The sequence below is a fragment of the Sitophilus oryzae genome, unplaced genomic scaffold (assembly GCF_002938485.1).
Source record: "Sitophilus oryzae breed Bouriz unplaced genomic scaffold, Soryzae_2.0 scaffold_54_pilon_pilon, whole genome shotgun sequence".
Lineage (NCBI taxonomy): Eukaryota > Metazoa > Arthropoda > Insecta > Coleoptera > Curculionidae > Sitophilus > Sitophilus oryzae.
Genome location: NW_022147140.1, coordinates 208,223 through 232,885, shown reverse-complemented (window position 1 = coordinate 232,885; position 24,663 = coordinate 208,223). Strand labels below are relative to the sequence as shown.

Genomic DNA, 24,663 nt, shown 5'->3' with positions numbered 1-24,663 from the left:
ATCTATAATACAGTCTGTTACATAGCCGATCTAAACATATTACATTCCATGTATATTTATGATGAATAAGTTTTCTTCATTTTTTTCAGAAAAATGTATTTGAAACTTTTAAAACTCTTTAAAATAAAGCAAACTGTTTAATTTCAATAGCGCCTACGAATTCTTGTTGCAGTTATATAAAAAGATAAAATATACTAGAATTAATTGACAAAATATTCCGTTCCTGATGGGAATAACAAACATGCCACATGCATGCCACCTTCAAATTCATTTTTTACTGTGAAATTTACGTTATTGTTATCAAAAAATGATTTAAAAAACGTTTTTTTTTTTTTTTTTTTTTTTTTTTTTTTTTTTAAAAATAATTTGTAAACTATGAATTATACAGGGTGGAGTCTTAAATAAATGCAAATATTTTCAGCGGCGGTATATTTCGATCCCAGGAACACGTCTATGAGTTTCTTCTTAAAAAAAGATGTTGAAAATCGTGCATTTTCTTTATAAATTTCTCTGTATATTTTTCGAAAAGTTTTAGAACTTTGCCTGTTCACCGCGAATTTTCCCACGGTAATTTCTTATAATCTTTGATATTACCATAGTTAGGGCTTTACTACACGGTTACGGCAATAAAAGAGATGCAAATAAGAAAAAATCCGGTGGCTCTCAAAATTTAAAAAATATTTTTTTAATTTTTCAAACTTTAAATAAATCGGTTATTTTAGACTTATCAGAAAAAATGGTAAAAAGGAAAATATGTTTCTTTATGGAATCTACCATCTCTGAAATATTTGCACTTATTTAAGACTCACCCTGTACAAGTGAAGATACAAAAATAGCTTATTGTTATTATGGAAGAAATAGTCTACACGCTGAAAAGGATTTATTTCTTGTACATTCCCCAAATAGGCCAGAAGAGTTATTAAATATTATAAATTCAAAAAAATCCAACAGCAACAGGTATTAATAAAATGCAAATATAAAAATAAGAATAATATTTATTTATAAAGGTCATCGAGAAATAATAAATGAAAATGAATTAAATATTTTGTTACAAGTGGAAGATGAAAAACAAGTAAGTACTCTTCCGCACTAGGTTGTCGTTGTTAACTGAGTTTACAATTCTCCATTATTTAGAGAATTTGGCCAGGATATTGATAGCTCTTTTCTTTTGAATAGAGCATTTCGCCTTCTTTTCATCGTGGGTTGCTATTGCCTTGCAATATTTATCTCTGTTAAGAGCAATATAGTTGCTCAGACTTGTGATAGCAGAGTTGAAAGCCGACTCAATTTCTATTAACCCTCGTCCACCATTTCGTCCTTTAATATACAGCCTATGCACATCGGCCTTTGGGTGATGTAAGCCACTTATAGTGAGAAGCTTCCTAGTTTTGCAATCCACTTTTCCAAGCTCGCTTCTTGGCCAATCAACAATACCAAAACTATAGGTCATGAGCTGAACAGCTAATGTGCTAATCGCTTTTATTTTATTTGTTGCGTTTAATTCTGTACCTAATATCTTCCTTACTCGCCGGTAGTATTCTTTTGAGATTTTTGTCTTCATTTTATTGTTATCTATCCCGTCCATTTCTTCAACCCCTAGGTACTTGTAAGACTCACCAATATCTAGATTTCTGATCGATGTTTTTTCGTCTAATTTTACATTATCTATTTTAATTAGCTTGCCACCTTTATATATTGCCGTAGCACACTTATCAAGTCCGAACGCCATTCTGATGTCATCACTGAATTCCTTGACTGTTGAGAGGGCTAGTCGTAATTGGCTTTCATCTTTTGTGAACAACTTCAGGTCGTCCATGTAAAATAGGTGACTTATTTCGGTACTATTAGTATAGCTTAAAACCTTATATTTTGACTCACAACATGTTGGTAAGCGGAATCAATGCCATGCAGAATAGCAGTGGGGAGAGGGAGTCTCCCTGAAATATCCCTCTTTTGATTTTAATGGCCTCTGTTTGAATATGGCCTTCTTCATAGAATAATAGCATCTCGGTTTTCCAAGTTTGCATCGATTTATTAATGAATTGGGATATGGTTGGATTAATGCCACATAGCTGCATCATGGTTGATATCCAAGAATGTGGTACACTGTCGAATGCTTTCTTATAATCTATCCATGCCAGGCCCAGTCCACGCATTCGTTTTTTCGCAGTAGATACCACCATTTTACTCAGTAACAATTGGTCCTTGCAACCTCTCGAAGCTCTTCGACATCCTTTCTGTTCATCTGGAAGAATTTTATGTGCAATTAAATGGGAGTATATGCGGTTCGTAATGGCTGCTGTCAATACTTTGAATATAGTAGGTAGGCAGGTTATCGGCCGATAATTTTTCGGATCTTTGGTGTCTTTTCCTTTAGAGAGTAAGAATGTATTACCGGTGGTAAGCCATTGTGGTGCATTATTAGGATTCTTGATAGTTTCGTTTATAGCATTTGTTAGGTCTGCATGCAGAGAGGTAAACTGCTTTGTTTTCAAACATTTTGTAGCCTTGTCCGGTCCAGGTGCTTCCAGTTATTTAATTTTAATGACTGTTGCTATTTCTTCCGTAGTGAAGTCCTGCCAAGAATCTGACTTGATATGTTGGTATTTCTCTCTTTCTGCTCTTATCCATAATGCGTTTTCATTATGTATCACCTCGTTCTCTAGAATTCCTCGCCAAAACTCTTCAATTTGTTGTTGGGTAGGCGGATGTTTAATTATTATTATTATTTATTTATTATTTCTTTCTCAGTTTTAACTGGCTGTTATCCTGTTCTGGCCGGGATAGCTCCGCTTTCCTAGGGCCAGGCAGGTAGTCGATCAAGTAATACTTATTTTGTGAAATATTGATACAGAGGTAAAGAAATACACATAAAGGTAAGTATAAATTAAATTAATCTGCAATTGTTTTTCTTATAATATGAGCAGTGCCTAATATCGCTGTTTTTTGTAGATTTGCCAAGCTGTGTTCTCCTGGAAGGATATCTAAATATTTTGGGAGAGCCTTAGACACTACACCAGTAGCACCAATAACAACAGGTAATATTTTTGTCTGGGTATTCCACATTCTTTTAATTTCTATTTCTAGGTCTCGATATTTCACAACTTTTTCCGCTTCTTTTCTGCATACATTTCCATCAGCCGGAACTGCAATATCAATGAGGTAAGTTATATCTGGCATTCTTATTATGATGTCTGGTTTGTTGTTTGGTATCGTCCTGTCTGTGTTAATTGAATAGTCCCAAAGTACCCGTGTTTTTCCATCGGGAGTGTCACATACGGGTGGTGGGTCGTGTTTATACCATTGTTCAGCCGACATGGTTATATTAAGCCACTTACAGATGTTATAGTGCAATTGGGAAGCTACTTTGTTATGACGGTTTAAATATTCTCTTCCTGCTAGAATCGTGCATCCCGATATTACGTGTTCTATCGTTTCATTATGTTCTCTACAGAGACGACATTTTGGGTTAGTTGACGTTTTATCAATCTTTGTTTTTATATAGTTAGTTCTTATTGCTTGGTCTTGTGCAGCAACTATCAATGCCTCGGTTTCACCTTTAAGCATTCCAGTTGAGAGCCAGTTCCAGCTATTGCAGCCATCAATATTATCTGACTGTTTTTTTATTTCTCTCTTGTGTTGGCCATGCAAAGGTTTCTTTTCCCAGGATTTACCTTAGGTTTTTTTAAAATTTCTCTTATGTCGGATCTTCCGACTGTTGTGTTTTCTACATCTTCTGATATTCTGTATAATTCCTGTTGGAATTGCTCAGCTTTCCGCTGCAAAGACAAACTCGGCGCTTGATTTCTATCCCAATCAGCTAGCATCTGTTTTAGCGGGTCTCCAGAATCTGATTTTAAATAATTTGCTGTCGCAATTACGCTGCTCTTTAGTAGTGATTCTAGTTGAATTAGTCCTCTCCCTCCTTCTAACCTTGATACGTATAGCCTATCGATATCAGCTGCAGGATGATGTAGGTTAAACTTTCTTAGCAGTTTTCTTGTTTTCCGATCAAGTGCCTGCATTTCATACTTGCTCCAGTTTACTATTCCAAAACTATATCTTAGAACTGGGACTGCAATTGTGTTGATAGTCTCGATTTTAAATTTTGCACATAACTCGTTGTCTAGGGCCGATCTTAAGCGCTTAATATATACTTTTTCAAGTCGTTCTTTTACGGTTCTGTTGTTTGTACCAAGGCATTCCTCAAAACCTAGATATTTGTATGTTTCTGACGCGTCTAAAGATTTAACGCGTTGAAATGTCTCGCTGTTCATATTTTCTGAAGTGGCTAATTTTCCACGATGGAATCTTACTTTTGCGCATTTATTTAACCCAAATTCCATGCATATATCACTGCTAAATGATTTTGTTATTTGGAGCAACCTATCTAGACCTTTATCATCCTTAGCAAAAAGTTTGAGGTCATCCATATATAAAAGATGATGGATCCGTTTATTTTGTCCTGTTATATTATATCCTATACCCGTGCTCTCTAGTTCTTTAGATAACGGGATCATTGCAATACAGAAAAGCAGGGGAGACAGTGAGTCGCCTGATGGTATTCCTATTGATGTTTATTTTCTGTTTCAATATAGCCCGCGTTTGTTTTTAAAGAGATCTTTGTTGTCCAGTTTTTCATGGTACCTTGGGCCAAAATTGAATAATAACATCATTAGCCCCAGCCAGTTGCAACGATTTCCCTATCCAGCTGTGAGGGATCGAATCGTAAGCTTTTTTATAGTCAACCCACGCTATACTTAGATTTTTCTTCCGTCGCTTACAATCTTCAGCAATTATGTTAGATAGTAATACCTGGTCTCTGCACCCCTGAGCATTTCTCCTGCATCCTTTCTGTTCATATGGTAATATTTCCTGTATTTCTAAATGTTTATATAATCTATCAGCTATAATTCCAGTAAGAATTTTATATATGGTGTTTAAACAGGTTATCGGTCGGTAGTTTCTTGGATTTTCTGCGTCACCGCTTTTGAATATTAATGTTGTTCGCCCGACAGTTAACCACTGGGGAATGTTTTCTGGATTATTTAGTATATAGTTGTAATTTCTGGCTAAACATTCGTGAGCTGCTGGTAAGCGTTTTAACCAGAAGTTCGGAATACCATCCGGACCCGATGCCTTCCAGTTATTAGCCTTCTTCAAACGAGCTACAACCTCTTCTTTTGTTATGGGATTCCATTCCATCGGTGTTGTGGAGTTTCTCTATTTCTTTTTATCCATCTTGCTTTCTCATTGTAGGTTGCATCCGACTCCAAGATTCCTCTCCAAAATCGTTCCACATCATTTTTTTCAGGAAATTTACAAATACCATCATTATTGCAGTTTTAAGTGTCAGTTCCTCTAAAACAGCTTCCTTTTATCTCGATCGAATCATATTATCTTTGTTTAAATTGCTTTGTTTCTTTTTTCGTACCTTTTTATCCTGTATGCTAATGCTGATATTTTCTGTTTTAGGTTTTCCTTTGTGACAGCTAGTGTATTATTGGAAAATATAGATTGAGAATCCAGTAGGTGACGCTGTTTTACACTAATATTATGCCATTGTATACTTGCCAGTTGAGATAAAAGTTTTCTATATTTCTCTATTTTCTTTTGTATTCGCAATTTCCACGGTGGTGGTTTTCTTGTGCCTTTACTTTTTGTCGATGTTAATGTGTAGTGACGTTCTGCTTGCTTATTGTCAGTGGATACAACATAAGCACAGGCATAAATAAGTGCGTTTATTTGGAATAAGTCTAGATTATTATTTTCCACTAGTATATTCTCTAAGGCTTTGTTTGCGGATTGTATATTAGCCGAATATATTGTTGATTTTTAGTATTCTTTTACGGCTCTCAAGACTTCTAGATTGTAACAAATAAAATTCATCTCTAATTTTAGTTTCAAGCTCTTTCGTTTCTCTATCTGCATTTGTATTCTGTAGTTGCACTTCATCCCCTATTATTTCAATCGACCCTTCTTGAGCTATTTCCACTACTGGTGCAGTTATGTTAGGATTTTCGTTTCCTATTGGTTGGTCTCTAGATATGCATTCCCGATTATCTTGCATTAGTTTCTCAATTTGTTCTTTTATATTATCTATTTCCAGCTGGGTGATTTTTTTGCTCTTTATTATAAAGTTTTTTTGATTTAACAACTTTTTAGCATCCATGCTAGGTCGTGCGTTTGGGTTTCGTTGGCGCCAATATTCATATACCTCTCTGTAATTGTCAACAGATGTTAGTTTTTTCCACATAAAGCACCATATAACCTCTTTCATCTCGTCTTTTGTCCAGAAGATTCTTTTATTTTTCGATTTCTGGCTTGCTTCTGCTTCTGCGATTTCATTCTGTTGTTCATTATCAGCAGGACCACTGTGAGTTTCCTCTGCGTGGCGACCTTGAGCTGAGTTTTCTGAGTCAGACGAGTCTAAAATGATCAAATTGGGAGCAGTAACAGTTTCGGGTTGAACCCGGCGAGGTCCTGAGCTCCGTTGTTTTCCTCGCCACTGGCCGCTCGCTCCTTCCTGGGGGTCAGGACCAGCTCCAACAGCCCCAGGGCCGTCCTCCGGCGATCGCATTAATCCATAATTTCTTTTGCTCATTTTATTAAAAATGGTGTGCATTTTATGCCTACTGCCAGGCAAAATTAAATACAGCCGTCCCTAACATGGGAAACAGACGCTGGTCGGGCACCGCTCCTACATGGAGAACCGTCGTACCCTGTGCTAGTTTTTCGTCCGCCCCGGATATTTCATTTCTCCGGTACCACCCATATCTGGGAGGCTTGCCTCTATCCGCTACCTGGGGAGGCGCCCGGTATGGAACTAGCAAAACCACGCGGGTTATTATATTAATATTATTATTATTATAATTATTATTATTATAATTATTATTATTATAATTAGACAGTTAAAGGCAAGCAATGTATACATACAATAAATGCGTATAACAAAAGACTATACGTACTATAACAAAATACTTTTTGACATCATCATCATTTTCAGCTTATTCAACAATTTGCAATTATGGTGGAGCCTCCTTCGCATAGCTAGATACCCTCTTTGTACTTGGGCCCATTTTTGTCTATGGTTGGATATGCGGGTCCAAGTTATCCCACTTAATTTCCTAATATCATAGTTCCATCTCAGGTTTGATCTTCTTCTAGGTCTCTTAATTCCTCGTGTGTACCATGATGTATTTTGAGGTCCATTTGTTGTCCATCTTGTCAGGTAACTGCTGTCACTTGAGGGATTTGATTTTGTGGATGGTATCTATACCTGGATATTTTGTCGTATCCATTCTAACATTTCTATAGTATATCTACTCTATTATACTATATGGTCTTCTTTTAGTTATTCCCAGCATATTTCGTGCAATTGAGCATTGTGCGACCTGCAGTTTCCTTATAATGTCCGTTTTACACCTAAAACGAAGTTAACCTCCAGGTTTCGCTTGCATAAATCTTGACTGGTAATACACGTTGGTCGAATATTTTCTTATCACTGGTTTGAGTAAATAAAGTTTAAATTAAACTCACAAGATAGCAATAATTACTTTGAAAATGGACGCTTTAAACACTTTTCGGTATTTTTTCAACGAGGACGGTTTAAATTTTGAAAGATTTTATAATTTTTGAAGATTCTGACTTTGACAAGACAAAATTATTTCTGGTTTAGCAACCGCTATAGCAGCGCCCTAGAACGTATGCGCTCCAAAACAATTATATAATTATATACAGGGTATCCCAGAAATAAGTCCAAATATTTTAACTGGTAGTATAGTTCAACCCCAGAAACACGCCTATGAGGTTTTTCCGCGAAAAAAAAAATTGAAAATTCGAAATCTTGTGGAATTTTTTTTAGTTTTTAGTTAAAAAACATAATTTCTTGATAATATGGCAACGTAGGTATTAGATTAAATTTACAAGAAAGAAAATCCAGAAAAGATCCAGTCAGTGGTTCTCAAAATTTTAGCAAAAAATATTTTTTTTCGGAAATTGTCAAAGTAAAATAACTCCGTTATTTTGGACTTATTTGAAAAACGATAAAGAGAAAATATGTTTCTTTTATCGAGATCTACCACCCTTTAAAATATTTGCACTTATTTCTGAGATACCCTATATATATATATATATATATATATATATATATATATATATATATATATATATATATATATATATACATATAAGTTTTGGCGGTAAGCCGAGCATTCCAATCTCAAACTTGTTTCCTTTATCTTGTTTGATTGATAGATGATTATTATTAATTTTGATGAGCGTTATATTTTTTATTGTTGTTAAAATATCACGTTTTCCGAAAACTATTATCACCCTTTCCGTAGCCTTGAGCTAAATAAATTCTGTGCTTCTTTAACACTTTAAAACAGCAAATTATATGACATTAATTAAAATTCTATCAATAACAATATATCAAAGAAAGAAATCAAAATTAAATTACCATAGAAAGACCTTTTGATTTTTAGGACTTCTTTTTTAGGGAAAAATTCAACGATATTTTCATGTTCTTATTAATTTTCTCTTTTCTCTAAAACGGTATAGAAATTTGGAAAAGTGATTAACCATTTTAGAACAAGCAGAATTTTTTTATTAAGAATGCATTTTTCTCAAAATCCCAATAATAAAAAAGTTTTTCCTCTTGTAAAGACAATCCGGAGACATACTGTATATTTAGATTTAATAAACCATAGGACATTTTGGATTAATAACGTTTATTCAATGCTCGTCTCTATATAAAATCGGTATACATTAGTGTATGATTGTTATTATTGTATTACTGTTAAACATTGCCAAATTGTGATAACAATTTTGTTGACGCCCGCTTCATAACAACAATTATTATGTAAAATAATTAAACACTTGGTTCATTGTGGAGAAAGACTCCGTACCATGCTGCGATGCGATACCAAACAAGCTACTACTGAGCAGTGGAGTTCCTCAACTGATACTAGGTAATAAATTAAATTATGTAGTTTAATATATTCTTCACCACTGTTGTCACAAGTATAATCCTAATTTTATACCAAATATAAGACATTTTATTGAAATCATAATAATACTCTTCACTTCCAATGAAAGTATTTTGTTTTTAAGATAAGATATAGTGAAATTTTTAGTTCCAAATTCTACGCCTCTGGTTTCACCATCCCCGATGACGTAGACAGCAGGTCTCGGAATTCCTTCCATGAGAAAAGTTATGCTAACGAGTTCAGCATGTAGAGGGAACTGTTTAAATTCTGTAAATAATATAGCCAAAAGAAATGTAATGAAAATAATACACCAGGAAACAAATTTATTACAAATTACGATTTTGTTATTTAAATTTCCACTTTATATATCAATAAAGTGGAAATTTCTACAAAATTCGAAGACTTTTTTCGTTCCAGGAGAAAAGCTATATAAAAATAAAAAAAAAGTTTATATTTCTTTATTCAATAAATACAAGTAGTGACTTAAGTTACACATATCAATGTCAAATGTTTTTCCTACTATGCCAATAGCTGTGTTGTATAGCACTTAGTGGCTTACTAATCATGTGTATTCGAGTATTCGGTCTGTAGTTTTTTTAATCCTTTCTCTTGTAGAATGTAGAATGTTTAGGAGCAGGATTAATCACCACCTTACAGATCTATTGTGTGTTCCACTTCCTTTAACAAAAGCCAGTATCTCAGACGGCTCCAAAGAGGCCAGCTCTCCATCCTCGACATCAGCCGTATCAAAGTTCACGGCACGGACGATCGTCGTCTTGGCACAGTGATAAGGTGTTTTGGTGTTTCCCCAATTTCCCCACAGAATCTGCATTCGCCGTTGTTTCTCAGCTTCAGCCTACTGAGGTGTTCGTTGCGGAGACAGTGTCCTGTTAGAAACCCCGTGATTCATCATGTTCTTTCTAAATGTTGTTTGCTAGAAATGATTATTGGTGGTGCAGACTAAAAATGTATAAGCTGCTAAAAATTTTACTTATTCGTAGGATATACGAGTAATTCAGATAAAAGCACAATTCTGTTAAATTTATAAGACTTACATTAATAAGACACTATTATCTAACATTTCGTTCTGTGTTTACGCATATAAATACGAAGGCGATTCTTCAGCCGTCCGAGAAATCCTCTTCGTGATTCGATCAGATCATATATGGATCAAATATGATTCATTCTTTTTTTTTGACTTCAGACTGTATTCATTCATCCACGCAGCGATAGATGGAGCGATACGCTAAAAAATAAGCTAATTTGACGATCGTGAGCAGTCTCGGTCTCATTATTCCGAGAACGAGACTGAGATCAAAGAGTAATAACTCATTTGCCTGAACAATCGAAGGATCCCAATAACCACCGCTTTCTGCATATACATCGCAAGTTGCCTGGATGAACCTCGGTACAATAGAATTTTCCGAAAGTCGGTTAAGAGCTCTCATCCCTCCTAAAACGCCGACAATCTTAAAAATTGTAATTCAGGATATAGCCTGCACACCTCGACAATCAAATGGATGTTTATTCTATTATACCACCAATATTTCAAGTCAATAGACTGACTGCGGTACACAAAAGCATCTATTACACCAACATGACATGCCAGTAAGAATCTCTGTTTCAGATTTAAGGCCAGCAGGTTTAAGAAAAGCAAATATTTGTTACGGTAAATAACTATTTGTTACACGTAAAAACTATTTTTAGGGGTAAAAAATATATTTTTTAATTTATTACTTTTTTAACATTTCAAACTACACCTTTTGAAACATGTCATTTAAATTCTTTAATTTAATAGTTGTTAGTAAGAAGTTAGTAAGTAGTTTCACTTCAAATATGCGCACATAGTGCACACACATTTTTTTAATTTAAAATTACCCCCCGCAGAATTGTTTTTTTAGAATCGCCTTTGCTCACAGGTAATAGCTATTTATGTAAACGTTGCGAATGTGTTTTAAGGACGGGACACAAAATTGTCCAACATAACCCTAAGATATGAATAAATATATTTCGATAGTTTCAGAGATATTAAAAAATAAATCAATAATATATATTTTTCAGCCCTTCTTAAAAAAAATATTAAAAATACAAGAACTGTTCTGAAATCAAAACTATATTAGGTATTTACTTTAGATGGTCTGTACTTACTTTGCTACAAATATGAAAAGCGTAAATCATACAGGATGTTCAAAATTCTGCGCCAAACTTTCTAAAATATAAAATAATTTTTCTTCGTTTTTTTAAATGGAACAGCCTGTATATTAATTTTTCAATAGACGAAGAATTAAAAAATTAACATTTTTTGTATTTAGAGTATTTCAAAATTTTTAACGGTTTCGCAAATATTTGCGGTTTTATATTTCATATGGCATTTTCCACAGTAAATTTTTATCAAAGCCACCCAATGATTTTTCTCTCGTATATTACCATTGAAAGCGCCATATGAAATAATACTGCGTGTATCTGCGAAACCGTTAAAAATTTTGAAATATCCTAAATACAAAAAATATTAATTTTTTAAGTCTCCATCCAGTAAAAAAATATATTTTTTAATTTAACTATATAATTAACTCATAATATATCGTACCTGTTTCCTAAATTGTTGAAATAAATACGCAAGCGTTTGATCTCGGCAAGGAGCAAGTACACCTTCTACCCTCTGTGAAGTACACCAAACACCAAAGTACACCACAGAACAGAAGAGAAGTGTCTAGTCCTAGCAGTCAACTATTAAGCTTGACCAATCAGGTTGGTTAGCGTGGTTATTTGGAGTGTGTTAATTCATTCGTGTTTGTCAAAAACTCTAACGTGATTGGTCGGGCTTAACAGTTGCCTGCTAGGGCTAGAGACAAGTGAACAGAAGTACACTACAACAAGGTCTTTTAAAATTAAAAGACAAAAGACCTTGCGACAAAACGTAAGCGACAAGCGACTAAATCCCGTGAAAGAAAAAGAAGAGAGAAAGAAGAATTAGTAGGAATGGCAATGATGCATCGATATGTCATGTATTTAAACCGTCGGTACTTGAAACGGTGAGGCGGACACGAGGCGATAACAGAGTTTACGCATGATGCCATTGTCGCCTGTCTCCACTATAATAGTGGCGAAGGAAGATTTTGGGAATTTGAAGGCAGAGAACGAGATGCGGGACAAATCGGGACAGTCTCGGGCCGCGGGACATATCGGGACACATCGATTAAAATCGGGACAGTCCCGCCTAAATAGGGACGTCTGGCAACCCTGGTTAAAACACTCTTTTCGCAACGAATTTCATACAAGATTTTTTGTGAAAGCGGATAATTTGAGATTTTCATGCTATTATTATTATTTATTTTTAAACATTTTTTAAAATGTTCTAGTAATCGGTTTCTAAGGCATTGTTTATTGACAAAGTTCTGTCAGGTTCAAACATCGCCGTATTTCCTACAAAGTTTTGTGAAAAAATGAGTGATAATGACGAGTCTGGATATTCAACAAGCTGCTGAAACTGCGCAACATTGAAAATTCAATTGAACAGAAAACCGAAATAGCAAAAAATCATGGGATAGAAAGATACGCCAAATAAGAAATTAAAAGCAGTTCACGTAGAAGCAGAAGCTACCAGCATTGCCAGTAAACGAAATTTACTTATTCCGACTCCTACAACTTGCATTTCTGGGCGAAAGTTTGATGCCTCTTGTATTCACTTTAGTAATTAAAATAATTGTACCTTTAAGATTTATAATAAATAAATATTTTCATTGTTTCTAACGTTTCATTTTTTAATTTTTAACAAACAAGTGTCACTTTTAGATACTAGAGCCTAAAAGAAGGTCACTTCGAATCTCAAATAAATATCAAAAACTGTCAATTTCGAAACGCATTCACAAAAAGTTATTTATTTAGCCATTTATTGCCGCACCTGCATACTCTAGTCTCCGACCTCGTCGTTTCCTGCACGCCAATACTCCACTCCTGCGCCCACAGCGAAACGCAACATATCGCAGTGCCTAGTGCCGTGTCGGGTCGCGGTTTGCACTGCTAGAATGCCAGTCTAGTCTTGGTGCGCCGTTTTCGAGTGAGCCTTTATTATCCGTTGTTGTTATCGCGGTCAATTTCTGTCGATCCGAAGAGCGTGCGGCAGGAATGTTGTCTAATTCCTGCTGACATTCCGTCGCGTCGTCGTGAGGTCGACGTCTTCCACATCGGGCACCGAATTGCTCTGTTACGTTGTTTGTAAATAAAAACGGGCTCGTTGATGCTTCAAGTGAACCTCTGTATGGATAGTGCCTTAAAAGATATTAGGGTAAGCACCAAATTAAAAAATTAAGTATTTTTGTATAAAAATTAATGATTTTTATTTTTCGGAACAATTGTTTTTTATGAAAACTTACAATCTGCAAGTACATTTATACATTAGGCATGTCTCTGAAAAAAACTTTGAAATATACAGGATGCAATTAAAAAAGCGTAAAAAAATCAGCTTGTTTACGTATAAAATATTCAATTTGGCATTTCCCTATAAAGTTATTTGCTAGTACAGGGCTCCACGCTGTTAAAATGTCTAATAAACTAAAAGAAAACAAATATCGGTAAATATCAACTCAATATAAATCAAGTTTCATCTTTGGTTGGATTATTTTTGAATCATCATATACAGAAATTATCAAACATTATTACTCCGCTTGCAGTGTTTTATTTTTTTACACAGCTTATTTTGAAATAAAATGTTTTCCAATTTCCGCAAATATTCCGTCACGTCGGCGTCGCGCGTAGTCACGTCGTGAGGTAGGTTTCTCACATCGGTCGCCAAATTTCCCTCTTAGATTGTTTGTAAATAAAAACTAAAAACGGCCTGGTTGATACTTAGATAACTTATTGCCGTTTGCACCCAATTTGCATTTAAAGAGCTTGTAAGTAATCACTGATTATTTTTGTTATATTTGCACCATGTACAATGAAAGTTTGTTTAGTTAATCAGCGAATATTTTTGAAAACAACGTAACTCTTTGCTAAGGTAGAGAACTTCATATTTGTATTTCTACCTTTTCCGTGGTTTCAAACATTGTTTATTTTGTATTTTTTTGTCGTTTTTATGTTTTTAACGTTTTGTCGTTTTTTTACGTTTTTAAAGGGAAAATAATTTTGTAGCACTCTTTGTATTTTTTTAAATTAACAATAAGTTTGGGACATGGACTGCGATGAAATTAAAAAGAAAAGAAACCGTTATATTAGAACCCAAGCGAAAAAACTCTAATTGCAAATATATGTGACCTCGTATGTGACAGATATAAGGATATATTAGGAAAATGAGAAAACTGTCCGTGTGTCCGTGAAAAAAGTGCTAAAATTTAGATTCGTTTATTTCGTCAAAATAGTTATAGTCTTCACATAAATTTGTCGAGGAAATCCATAATCGATAATTTTGAGTTATCCAAATCATCTTCCAAAATGTAATTTTCATCAAAATCCATGTTATATATATTTTTTTTAAACAAAAACTAAGTATAAAAATATACTAAAAGCACAAGCGCCAAAGAATCTGACAACAAAACACAGAATAATGAAGTTAGATAATCTACGTTTAAAACTTAAACGCCCAAATATGACCGTTTAGTTTAAACATTGATTAAATAAGTATAAACAATGTTTGTGAAATGGAGCAAAAAATATTATAGTTAATCACTGTTTAGCCTTTAAACAAAGTTTATACAAACGGTGCAAGTGGGCGTTAGAGCACCTTATATTAACTCTGTATTCTAATAAAATATGTTTAGAGTGAGAGGGACAACTATGTATGACAACTTCCTGATCTCTATTTCAGATCAATAACTGCATAAAAATAGAAATATACAGGGTGAGTCTTAAATACGTGCAAATATTTTCAGGGGTGGTATATTTCGACCCTAGGAACACGTCTATGAGGTTTTTTTCGCTAAAAAAAGATGTTGAAAATCGTGCATTTTCTTTTAAATTTTCTGTATATTTTTCGAAAAATTTTGAAACTGCCTGTTCACCGCAAATTTTGCCACGGTATTATTCCTTAATCTCAGATATTACCAAAGTTACGGCTTGACTCTATGGTTACGGTGCTAAAAGGGATGCAAATACAGAAAAAAAACGGTGGCTTTCAAAGTTGCTCCAAAAAAAATCATTTTTTTTTTTAATTTTCAAACTTAAATAACTCGGTTATTTTGGACTTATCTGAAAAATGGTAAAAAGAAAATATGTTTCTTTTATCGAAATCTATCAGCCCTGAAAATATTTGCACTTATTTAAGACTCCACCAAGAAGGATAAAATACGAGGAAGTTAAATAATTATTTGATAGTGTACCTATTATTATTTGATATTCATCATTATCATCATTTTCAGCTTTTTAAACCATTTCCAATTACGGTGTAGCCTCCTTAATATACTCTCTTTGTAGTTGGGCCCATTATTGTTTATTATTGGCTATGCGCGCCCAAGTAATATCATGGTCCTATCTCAGATTCGGTCTTCCTCTAGGTCTCTTAATTCCGCGTGGGTACCATGCTGTAATTTTTGTGGTCTATCTGTTGTATGTTCTTCTTGCCAGTTGTCCTGCCCATTGCCATTTGAGGGATTTGATTCTGTTGATCTATAACCTGGGTCTTTTGTCGTATCCACTTTATTCTTTTACGGTCTCTCTTTTTTATTCCCAGCATATTCCGTTCCATTGAACGTTGTGCGACCTGCAATTTCTTTATGATGTTCGTTTAAGTGTCCACGTTTCGCATGCATGGATCATGATTAGGAGTATATTTTGGAATGCATTATTGGTCGAATGTTTTCTTCTTCTCATTTTAGATTTGAATATGGTTGAGTTTCTTCAATAAGTACTCCATGCTAACTTAATTCTTCTGTTGATTTCTGGTAGTAGAGATCCCGAGCTGTGTATTAGATGTCCCAGATATTTTTATTCTTCTACTATTTCCAGTGTTGTGTTATTTATTAGACTATGTTTTCTTTCAACTAGTTCGTTGTACATCACTTTAGTTTTTGCTAAATCCATTTTGAGACCAACTTTGGTGCTGGCTGTGTTTAGTTCATTAATTTGTGCTTGTAGTTCTCCTTCAGGACTATTGGCAATTAGGATTATGTCATCAACGAATCTTAGATGGTTAAGACATTCTCCATCCAGATCTGTAAGTTCGCCAGTGATTAACTCTCCTCCTACTCATTCTACATTCTTCTACAACTTGTTGCTTCAGCTGATTAATTTGCTAAAAAATCACCATTCACAGAGGTTTGCTGGCCAGTGGCCTGTTTCATGTTTTCTTTATTTTATCAGCTATGTCAGCTAATTTTGTTAAACCTTCACCACTTACATTTATTGTCGATGGTGGCTGCTGTAATTAGAGGATTTCAATAACAGTGAGACTTATAATTTGTGGTTATCGAGGACCTCTTTTTGTATAGGGGTTGTTGGAAGATTTTTAGTCTCCTTCAGTCAGTTTTTAAATTCTTATCGTGCCATTGTCTGCAAACCTGCTAACTAAACGATTTTAAACTGCAGAATATTTGTTTTTTGCCGGTGGAGTGAAATTTGAAGGTCGGAGATATCCGTAAGCGTTTTGCAATTTAGACTTTCAACAATATAGTAGAGTTGATGATAGGGTCATCAGTGATACGAAATTGGCATTACATAAGATAAAACTATAGTTCTTGGTCGTCGGCTTTGGGTTTTAGTAGCTGTTAGTACGTGTTAGTGGATATTAGTAGCTTGAGGATTGATTATTTGAGTTGGCCATGCTCATATTGTGTTGTAGTTTTGGTTGCTTGTCTTACTCTCTGCCAAAGCTTATAAACCTATTTGTTATCACTTTAGCTAATTCTATACTTAAATAATATAAATTGTTTTTGTGCATTTTATAAGTAAATAGTACTTTTCATTAATAAATTTATTCTATTAAAGCACCTTCTTTCAAAATTCTTAATAATTATTGGGATTGTGTTGGCCAATAGAAAGTATCGAAATAGTATATGGTATGTCATTTTTAAACCACAAAAATTAATATATTGTGTTATTGTCTAAACTTCACTGACTATTCATTAAACTATACACAAATATTTTAAATATTTTTAGTGTTGTTGCTCTAAATATTTAAAATTACTTTCGTATAATATATATATATTCGAAACAGATTTAGAAAATTTAGAATAACCCGAGGAATAATCAATAAGTTTTTGCCATTATATCTCTCTGTAAGTTTTAATATAATTCATCGTTTACCAAAATTTTTAATAGTTAATTCGATTGTTTCACACAGTTGATCGGAAATGTTTTCTATTTAATTTTTAGTGCAAAATCGGTACTCTGGAATTATCTTCTACTTTTACTTTTTACACGAAATTTATTATATTCGTGTACCTACTGGCATTCTACTGATTTTTTTTATTCTTGTTTCGTTATACCGTTTTCTGTTCGCCAAAACAAAGGTTAATTTAAATTTAAACTTGGGAAAGTAAAAACAATGGGACATTGTTATTCATCTAAATTAAAAAAATCGAAATTTCGTTTATATTTTAAACACTGATGTTAACTCTAGTGATGAAAATATTTATAATTTTAATGCTTAAAAATCTAGAAGGAAAATAAGAACTCACAATGTGAACCTTAACTCTGGAATAAGTTTATATGAAACTGATAGACAGTGATGAATTTATGAAGTAAAATATGTTCTTCGACTGACATTGGCCCATATGAATAAAAATGAGCAAAACCTTCTACTTGCAAAACTTGAAGCAAATGCTATATAGTTTATGAATAAAAATGTAAGTAAAAGGTTTTGCTCAAACTTGTATTAGATGAAGCATGAGCATCTACTCACGTTTAAGTATTTGCTCAACTTGTTATGAATAAAATATATGTTTTGCTTACTTAGTTGAGCATATGCTTTAAAATTTTTGCATCTCGTTAGTAGGAGATGCACCTTGCAATAAGCTGGTCATAAAATGGCAGAATTCGTAAATTTACGTGCACAGAAGCAATACAAAGAGCGAAGGGAAGCTAATTGGTGAGATTTTAAATCTCCTTACAGATTTCAAGAAGAAAATGTAATTTGGATGGCAACGTACTTTTTGGGGGAAAATCTTGAAAGAAGAGGATCCGCTCTTTCTTCAAATCATAAAATGAAGGTTTTCTTGCTGTATATGGCCAATCCTGGATTTCAGATGGGTGTAGCAGCTGTAGCAGAAGAATTGAGAATCACTCAGTCGACTGTTTCAAAAACAATTTCATTTCTAATGAACAAAAGAAAAGAAAAAGTCCCCTTTATGGATCAAATTTCCGTCAGCCCAACCCAAAATAAACGAAGCACAGCAAGCGTGGCAAGAAAAATTTCAGTTTCCAAGTGCTATTGGAGTGATTCATTGCACGCACGTTCAGATTTTGAAACCGAATCAACACGATGATGAATACATCAACAGAAGGGGATTGGCGACTTTAAATGTGCAGGCAACACGTAACTCAGTGGAAATGTTTACTAGTGCTGATGTTAGTTGGCCGGGTTCTGTACACGACGCAAGAATTTGGAGGAATTACGATATACGTGTAACTATGCAACACTTTCCTGGTGCAGTACTACTGGGTGATGATGGTTATGGCTTAGAACCGTGGCTAATGACTCCGTTTAGAAACCCTAATAACGCATTGGAAAGAGCTTACAACAGACTGTTTAAGAAAGAAAGGGTTAGGTATAAATGAAAGGTGTTTTGGCCAACTTAATAGTTTCGACAGGAATGACCAGGCGCAAATGCTCATTTTATTGAAGCAAATACTCTTGAGTACAAGCCAATCATTATTCATATCAACTCGAAGAGATGCTTATACTCCGACCTGTTACTCGAAGCTCTTGTTGGAGCGTTTGCTCATACTCATGAGCATTTGCTTTCTTTTTATTCATACGGGCCATGTCTTTCATATTGAGATTAAAGGCGCTGTCAGTTCAAAACCATATCCACAATTGTAAAACATCCTTAAAAAGCATCAGTATTAAAGACAAATGGGTCTTAAGAATTAAAATGTAGCATTTGCTCGAAATATAAAGTAAAAGCAAAAGCAAATGCTTCGAAGCAAAAGGTGGAAGAAAAAGCATTTGCTTCGTTTATAATAAATAATCATATGCTTTTGCTCCGTAGTAAATGCTCCGGAATCTAGACCATTTGCTACACTTTTTTACAAGTTCAGACAGGAAAAATAATGATATTTTGATTGTTTGGTTAAATAGAAAGCAGCAATTTAGTGCGGAAGAAGCAACACTATGAGCGACAACGAGGAAAGCACGTTCGGTGAAGAGAACGATAAGGTGAAATTTGTTGAGTTACTGCATAATTATAGAGTAGTACTTGAAAAGTCGCAAGTACCCACTACAAAAAAAGCGAAAGAGAATGCGTTAATAAAGTTACAAATGGAATGGCAGGCGGTGAGCGGAAAAGTGATAAGTGTAAAGCAATTATCTAAAAAAATCAATAACATGAAATCAAAAATCAAACAAAACACAGATTTAAATAAAACTGGCAACAAACCAATAAAGTTGAAGTCGTAGGAACAAGCATTTTGGAAGTTAATGGATGGTGATAGAAATCCGACCTTACGCAAAATACCAAGTTGGAATAATTTTTTAAATTTATTTACAGAGCAGGTCATTACATGAAATTAAATTTCAGGTGCTGTGCAAGTTGGCGTTATGCCACCAATAGAGACTGCTCAGACTGCTGTTCCCGTAGACATCTGGTCGGAGTCTGACCCATCCGTTTTGGTTCCAGAACCTGTAAAAAGCATGGTGTCAAAGAAAATTAAAAAACATCATCTTCCAGAGACCACAGAAACGCAAAATTTATCCACGGCTGAATTACAGAGATTAGTTTTGTTAGAACAATTGGAAGTTTTGGGGCTAAAAAAAAGAAAATTGATGAAAGAGTTACAACAGGAAGAGTCAATAGTTACAGAAAATGATAGAGTGTATAAACAGTTGTAAAACTAACCCAACGTACTACTTGAAAAGAGCGATATTTACGTTGAGGTTTCGCATTTAAGTAGTTGTTTTTTTTTTGTTAAACGAGGAGATCTTAAATTATTTTTCTTAAATGAAATTCTTCCCTTAAAATATGTTTAGATTTTTTCTCGGATTTTTTTTATAGTATGTACTTATTTTTGATATGTTCAATAAATTTTGAGTTCCAATTTGTGTACCATTAAATTTTTCAACTTACCTTACAAATTTTGTTGAAAAATAAGATGGATAAGAGAACTTTCTCCCGTCTTCGCATTCCACTTCTCCTAATGTCGTCGTTCTCATTTCCTTCAATATAATTATTTACGTCGTTAGGCTGCAGTTCTTCTAAGTCAAAGTCTGGATCGCATAGTGTTTTTGCAATGTTGTGTAGAACAACGCAGCACACAATTAGTTTAGGGATATTTTCAAGCTTCAATCGAGCTTTATATTGCAATATGGAAAATCTTTGCTTCAACTGCCCAAAGCAACGTTCAATACACACCCTTTCCTTCTTCAACAAATTATTGTATCGTGTTTCTTCTGGTGTATTTGGGTTTTGATATGGAGTCATTAAACAGGGCTCTATCCCATACCCTTCGTCTGCCAGGAGCAACGCTCTTTGTGTATTGCAACGTAGAACGGCACAAATGTTAGACCTTTTCCAGATTCTACTTTCATGGGTAGAACCAGGCCATTGTACATCTACACTTGTAAATTTATCCTGTGCATCGCAAGTTGCTTGTACATCGATGCTAGCAAAACCTTTTCGATTTATATATTCATCTCCAAATTCAGAAGGCTTTGGAATTCGAACATGTGTGCAATCCATATCACCAATTGCAGATGGAAACGAATAAACTTGCTGCCCCAGACGTTGGGCTTCACGTATTTCCTCAATGGAAGATGGAAATTTTATCCACAGATTTGCTTTTTGCAATATTGTGTTCATTACTTTGGCAATTGTTTTTGACACAGTGCTTTAGTGAATTCCAATGATTTCCCCTACGCCGTTTTGGTAACCCGGATCAGCAATGTATCGCAAAAACACTTTCATTTCCTGGAACGGTGATAATGCCCCACCTCGTGGCTCATTATTCTTCTCACCAAGGAAATGGTTAGCACTGCACAATGGAAACACTGCACATTAACATCGTTGAAACGAAAAAGGTGTCTAAAAGCAGCCGGTGATGTCTCTACACATCTTTTGTAACGTTTTACGGCTCTTAAATTATTTAAAAACGCCATAATTACCACACACGTATCACTACTACGGACGTGAAGTCTGCACTGGAGGTACCTTCAGAAAAATGAAGCTTTTGCTATAGATCTAGCAAAAGCATGACTTTATTCATATTACTTGAAGTATTTGCTTATAGTGTAGCATATGCTTTTCCTTACAGTTGTAGAGCAAATGCTCCAAATTGATTTATCATATACTTCGAAGGTTTTGCTTGATTAATTTGAAGTAAAAGCTACGTTTTATTCATTAGACCCAATGTTATTCCAAGGAGAAATTTAATTTCACAAGTATCGCAATATCAGAAAATTCTACCTGGAAAGCCTTTAATGAAAACGTCATGTGATAATAAATATTATAGATATTTTTTTCATGTTAATAATAGAAATTCAATATCCAATAATATATTCTTGTTTTAAAAATAGATCAATCGACAACGATTAAATTTATATCATACTGGAACTGCATATTATTTGCATTATACGAACGTGCTAGATAGAAATGTACATACCCGTGTATTTATGAATGGATTAGTAATAAAACATAAATAAGTCATTAAATTAATAATGTCTTTGTTGTTAATTTAATGTCTCTTAATAATCTGTTGCTAGAGGCGATAAATAATTTAATATTTGATTTGGTCCGTAAGTTAAACCGGTGATTGAAGAAATAAGAAGATACGTAACTTTATGGGCGATTTCGTGGCACAAAACCTGTCCGAGATGTAGCTGGCGTTACCGTCCGTTCTAATTCTAATTCTACCGTCCGTCAGTCTGGCCGAGAAGTACAGTTGACAGAGTAAAGCTGGATTTATAAACTCGGAAGTTGGCGTTCAGTTGAGGTTCAGTTGCAGTTGGATGTTCGCGGCAGTTGAGGTTCAATATTTTTGCATTTATAAACTGTCAGTTTCGGTTGTAGGTTAGGTTTGGATTTGTGAAAATTTTGAACGTTTTTCTTTCGATTTAAAAATACTTTTGGTATTTGTCAAAGTTCAAACACAGTAATCCACGATTACGCAAAATATAAACATTACATTAACAGAAATAATGAAACAACAATAAGGGTCATTTTCCAATGCATCGGCGTACTGTGCTTCACGTGATCGACAGGCGCTTATTCATTGGCTGTCGCCGAACGTCGCCAGCGGTCGCCAACTGCCCGCAACTGCCGACATAAACATTGACCATCTTTGAACTCCGCTGAACGTAAAACGAACTGCCAACTTCTCGACCAACTGACTTTATAAATGCGCGCGTTCATTTCATAGTGTTGAACATTTTGAACGGCAACTGAACCTTACCTCCCGAGTTTATAAATCCAGCTTAAGTGTTTGATGGAGACAGTGTTGCCAGACCTACTGATTAATCCGTAAATTTACGGATTTTGTGTACAGTACGTTAATAATAAAAATAATATTTATGAATTTCATTTCACAAACCAAAAACCTATTAATGATAAACGCCTACTATTGAAAGAACGAAATCAAATCTTCTCCTATATTAAAAAAAACACAAATTTCTCACTAAATATCGATTTTATATATAGAAAATGCTTCATAAATCAAAAAGGATAAATAAAACGTTGTTTGATTATGATACAAAATAAACGATGTCCCATTTAAAATAGTGCAGAAATATACAGCATTTAGTTTTGACTCGCCCTGTATATATCAAACAAGATTGCAAATTTTGGTAAACCGAATTTTGAAGAAGACACTATTATACAGTACTTCCTGTTAAAAAAAATAAAATTATTCGAATTTAGAATTTTAAGAGGGCTTTAAATAAGCGGTAAATTTAGTTTAAAAACCTTTATATTTCGAAAACCACTCGGTATAGTACATGACATTAAGTATGGTATTTTTGGAACAGAAATTTAGTGGCAAAATTCCACTAAGTTAAAAAAATATATTATGTTCCCGAGAGTATTCTATTTAAAAATATACAACTTGGGTTTGAAAATATGTTTGAATCACCATGTATGTTGACAAAAATATTTTCAAAATGTGCGTTACCATTGCCACCATACAAACAAACTGAAATGACATTTACAAACCAAAAACCTAATATCTCGCCTAAAATACAGCTTTTTCGGAAGCCTGAGTCACCCTGTATATGCTGACAATTATAGACTCGGTCCATGAATAATTTTTTTTTAACTGAATGAAGTAAAACAACATCTATTAATTCTTTCTTTCTTTACTAATATCTAAAACATTGAGACCCCGCATCCCACAAGTCAGATATATTTATAAAAATAATAAACAGGTCTTTATTTCATATTTTAACTTAACATAGTCTTAAGGAAAATATGGCGTAAAAAGCTGGTTAGATTTATAAACTGTTATAATGTATAATAATTGTATTTAATTATACGGAGTGTTTCAAAAAACATCTGCCATCTCTCGTGGGGAGATTCCTCACGTAAAAATAAGACTTATTTTTCATATCAACATAGGTCCGATTCTACTTTGTTTCGTAGCGACAGGGTGTTCAAATATTAATATTTTTTCGATTTATTGTAATTTTCTTCTAAATACTTTTAGCGTTTCGAATGAAATCTTGAGGGTAAAAGTTATTATAAATGCGACATATTTTAATGCTAAAAAAGTGTCGACATATTCACCAGGGACTTGTATATGGGTTATCATTGGAATAAGATATCATATAAAAAAACATGTACGCCACTGACTTTTTTTTCTAGTTAGCGAAATAGTCTAAGCAGTTTAATGCCGATTAAAAGTTGTTTCTTCATATTTTGTCCATTTCGGCCTCCTTGATGAGATAATTTGCCTTGATCCAAGTCTAATAGCAACACTTTAAAAAAAAATATCATTAACTTGCGAAAGTTCTTATCAAGAAATATGGAAAAAAGTTTCTATAAACATTGCTATGGAAATGCATAGTTTTAGAGTTACAGGATGTTAAAATTTTTTTAAATTAGTTTTTTCGTAACTATCTTAAATCTTAAATACCATTATTTTTTATTTAAAATTGCTCTAGGTTGGACTAATAGTAATAATAACTAATAGAAATAATAATATTAATAATAAATTATGTAAAAATATATAATAATAAATTATGTAAAATATATGATTTATTAATTTTATTTTAATTTTATTAAATGCGATTAATAAAATAGCGTTTATCTCATCAAGAAGGCCGAATTCGACAAAATATCACGAGATAGCTTTTAACTGGCATTAAACGGCCTACTCAATTCTGATCAAAAGAAAAAAAGTCATTGGCACACATGTTTCTTTTTGAAAAATATTCCAGTGATAACCCATATGCACGTCCTTGGTGAATTTATCTCCTTTTTTTAGCATTAAAATATGAAGCACTTATCGTAAAGTTTTACCCTCAAAATTTCATTCGAATCACTAAAAGTACTTGGAAGAAAACTATAATAAATCGAAAGAATATTAAGACTTTAAC

General features: G+C 33.9%; 3 protein-coding genes across 3 annotated transcripts in view; 1 reads left to right on the top strand and 2 right to left on the bottom strand.

Moving 5' to 3' along the window:
• Positions 1 to 3,623: 3,623 nt before the first annotated feature.
• On the bottom strand, positions 3,624 to 4,520 carry LOC115886977. Its single transcript, XM_030906304.1, has one exon. The coding sequence runs from the start codon at positions 4,518 to 4,520 to the stop codon at positions 3,624 to 3,626; it is 897 nt and encodes a 298-aa protein (XP_030762164.1).
• Positions 4,521 to 12,969: 8,449 nt separating this feature from the next.
• The window catches only part of LOC115886951 (guanine nucleotide exchange factor for Rab-3A-like), a 101,150-nt gene continuing 89,456 nt past the window's right edge, over positions 12,970 to 24,663 (top strand). Inside the window, exon 1 of the mRNA XM_030906279.1 lies at positions 12,970 to 13,275. The gene's annotated coding sequence lies outside the window, so the exon portion shown is untranslated. The remainder of the gene's footprint in view (positions 13,276 to 24,663) is intronic.
• Positions 20,198 to 20,938, bottom strand: LOC115886976 (putative nuclease HARBI1). Its single transcript, XM_030906303.1, has one exon. It carries the CDS (start codon positions 20,936 to 20,938, stop codon positions 20,198 to 20,200), a length of 741 nt encoding a protein of 246 aa, XP_030762163.1.

Excerpts from the sequence above, each read along its gene's own strand:
- LOC115886977 (XM_030906304.1), bottom strand. The coding sequence starts at position 4,520 with ATGATCCCGTTATCTAAAGAACTAGAGAGCACGGGTATAGGATATAAT.
- LOC115886976 (XM_030906303.1), bottom strand. The coding sequence starts at position 20,938 with ATGAACACAATATTGCAAAAAGCAAATCTGTGGATAAAATTTCCATCT.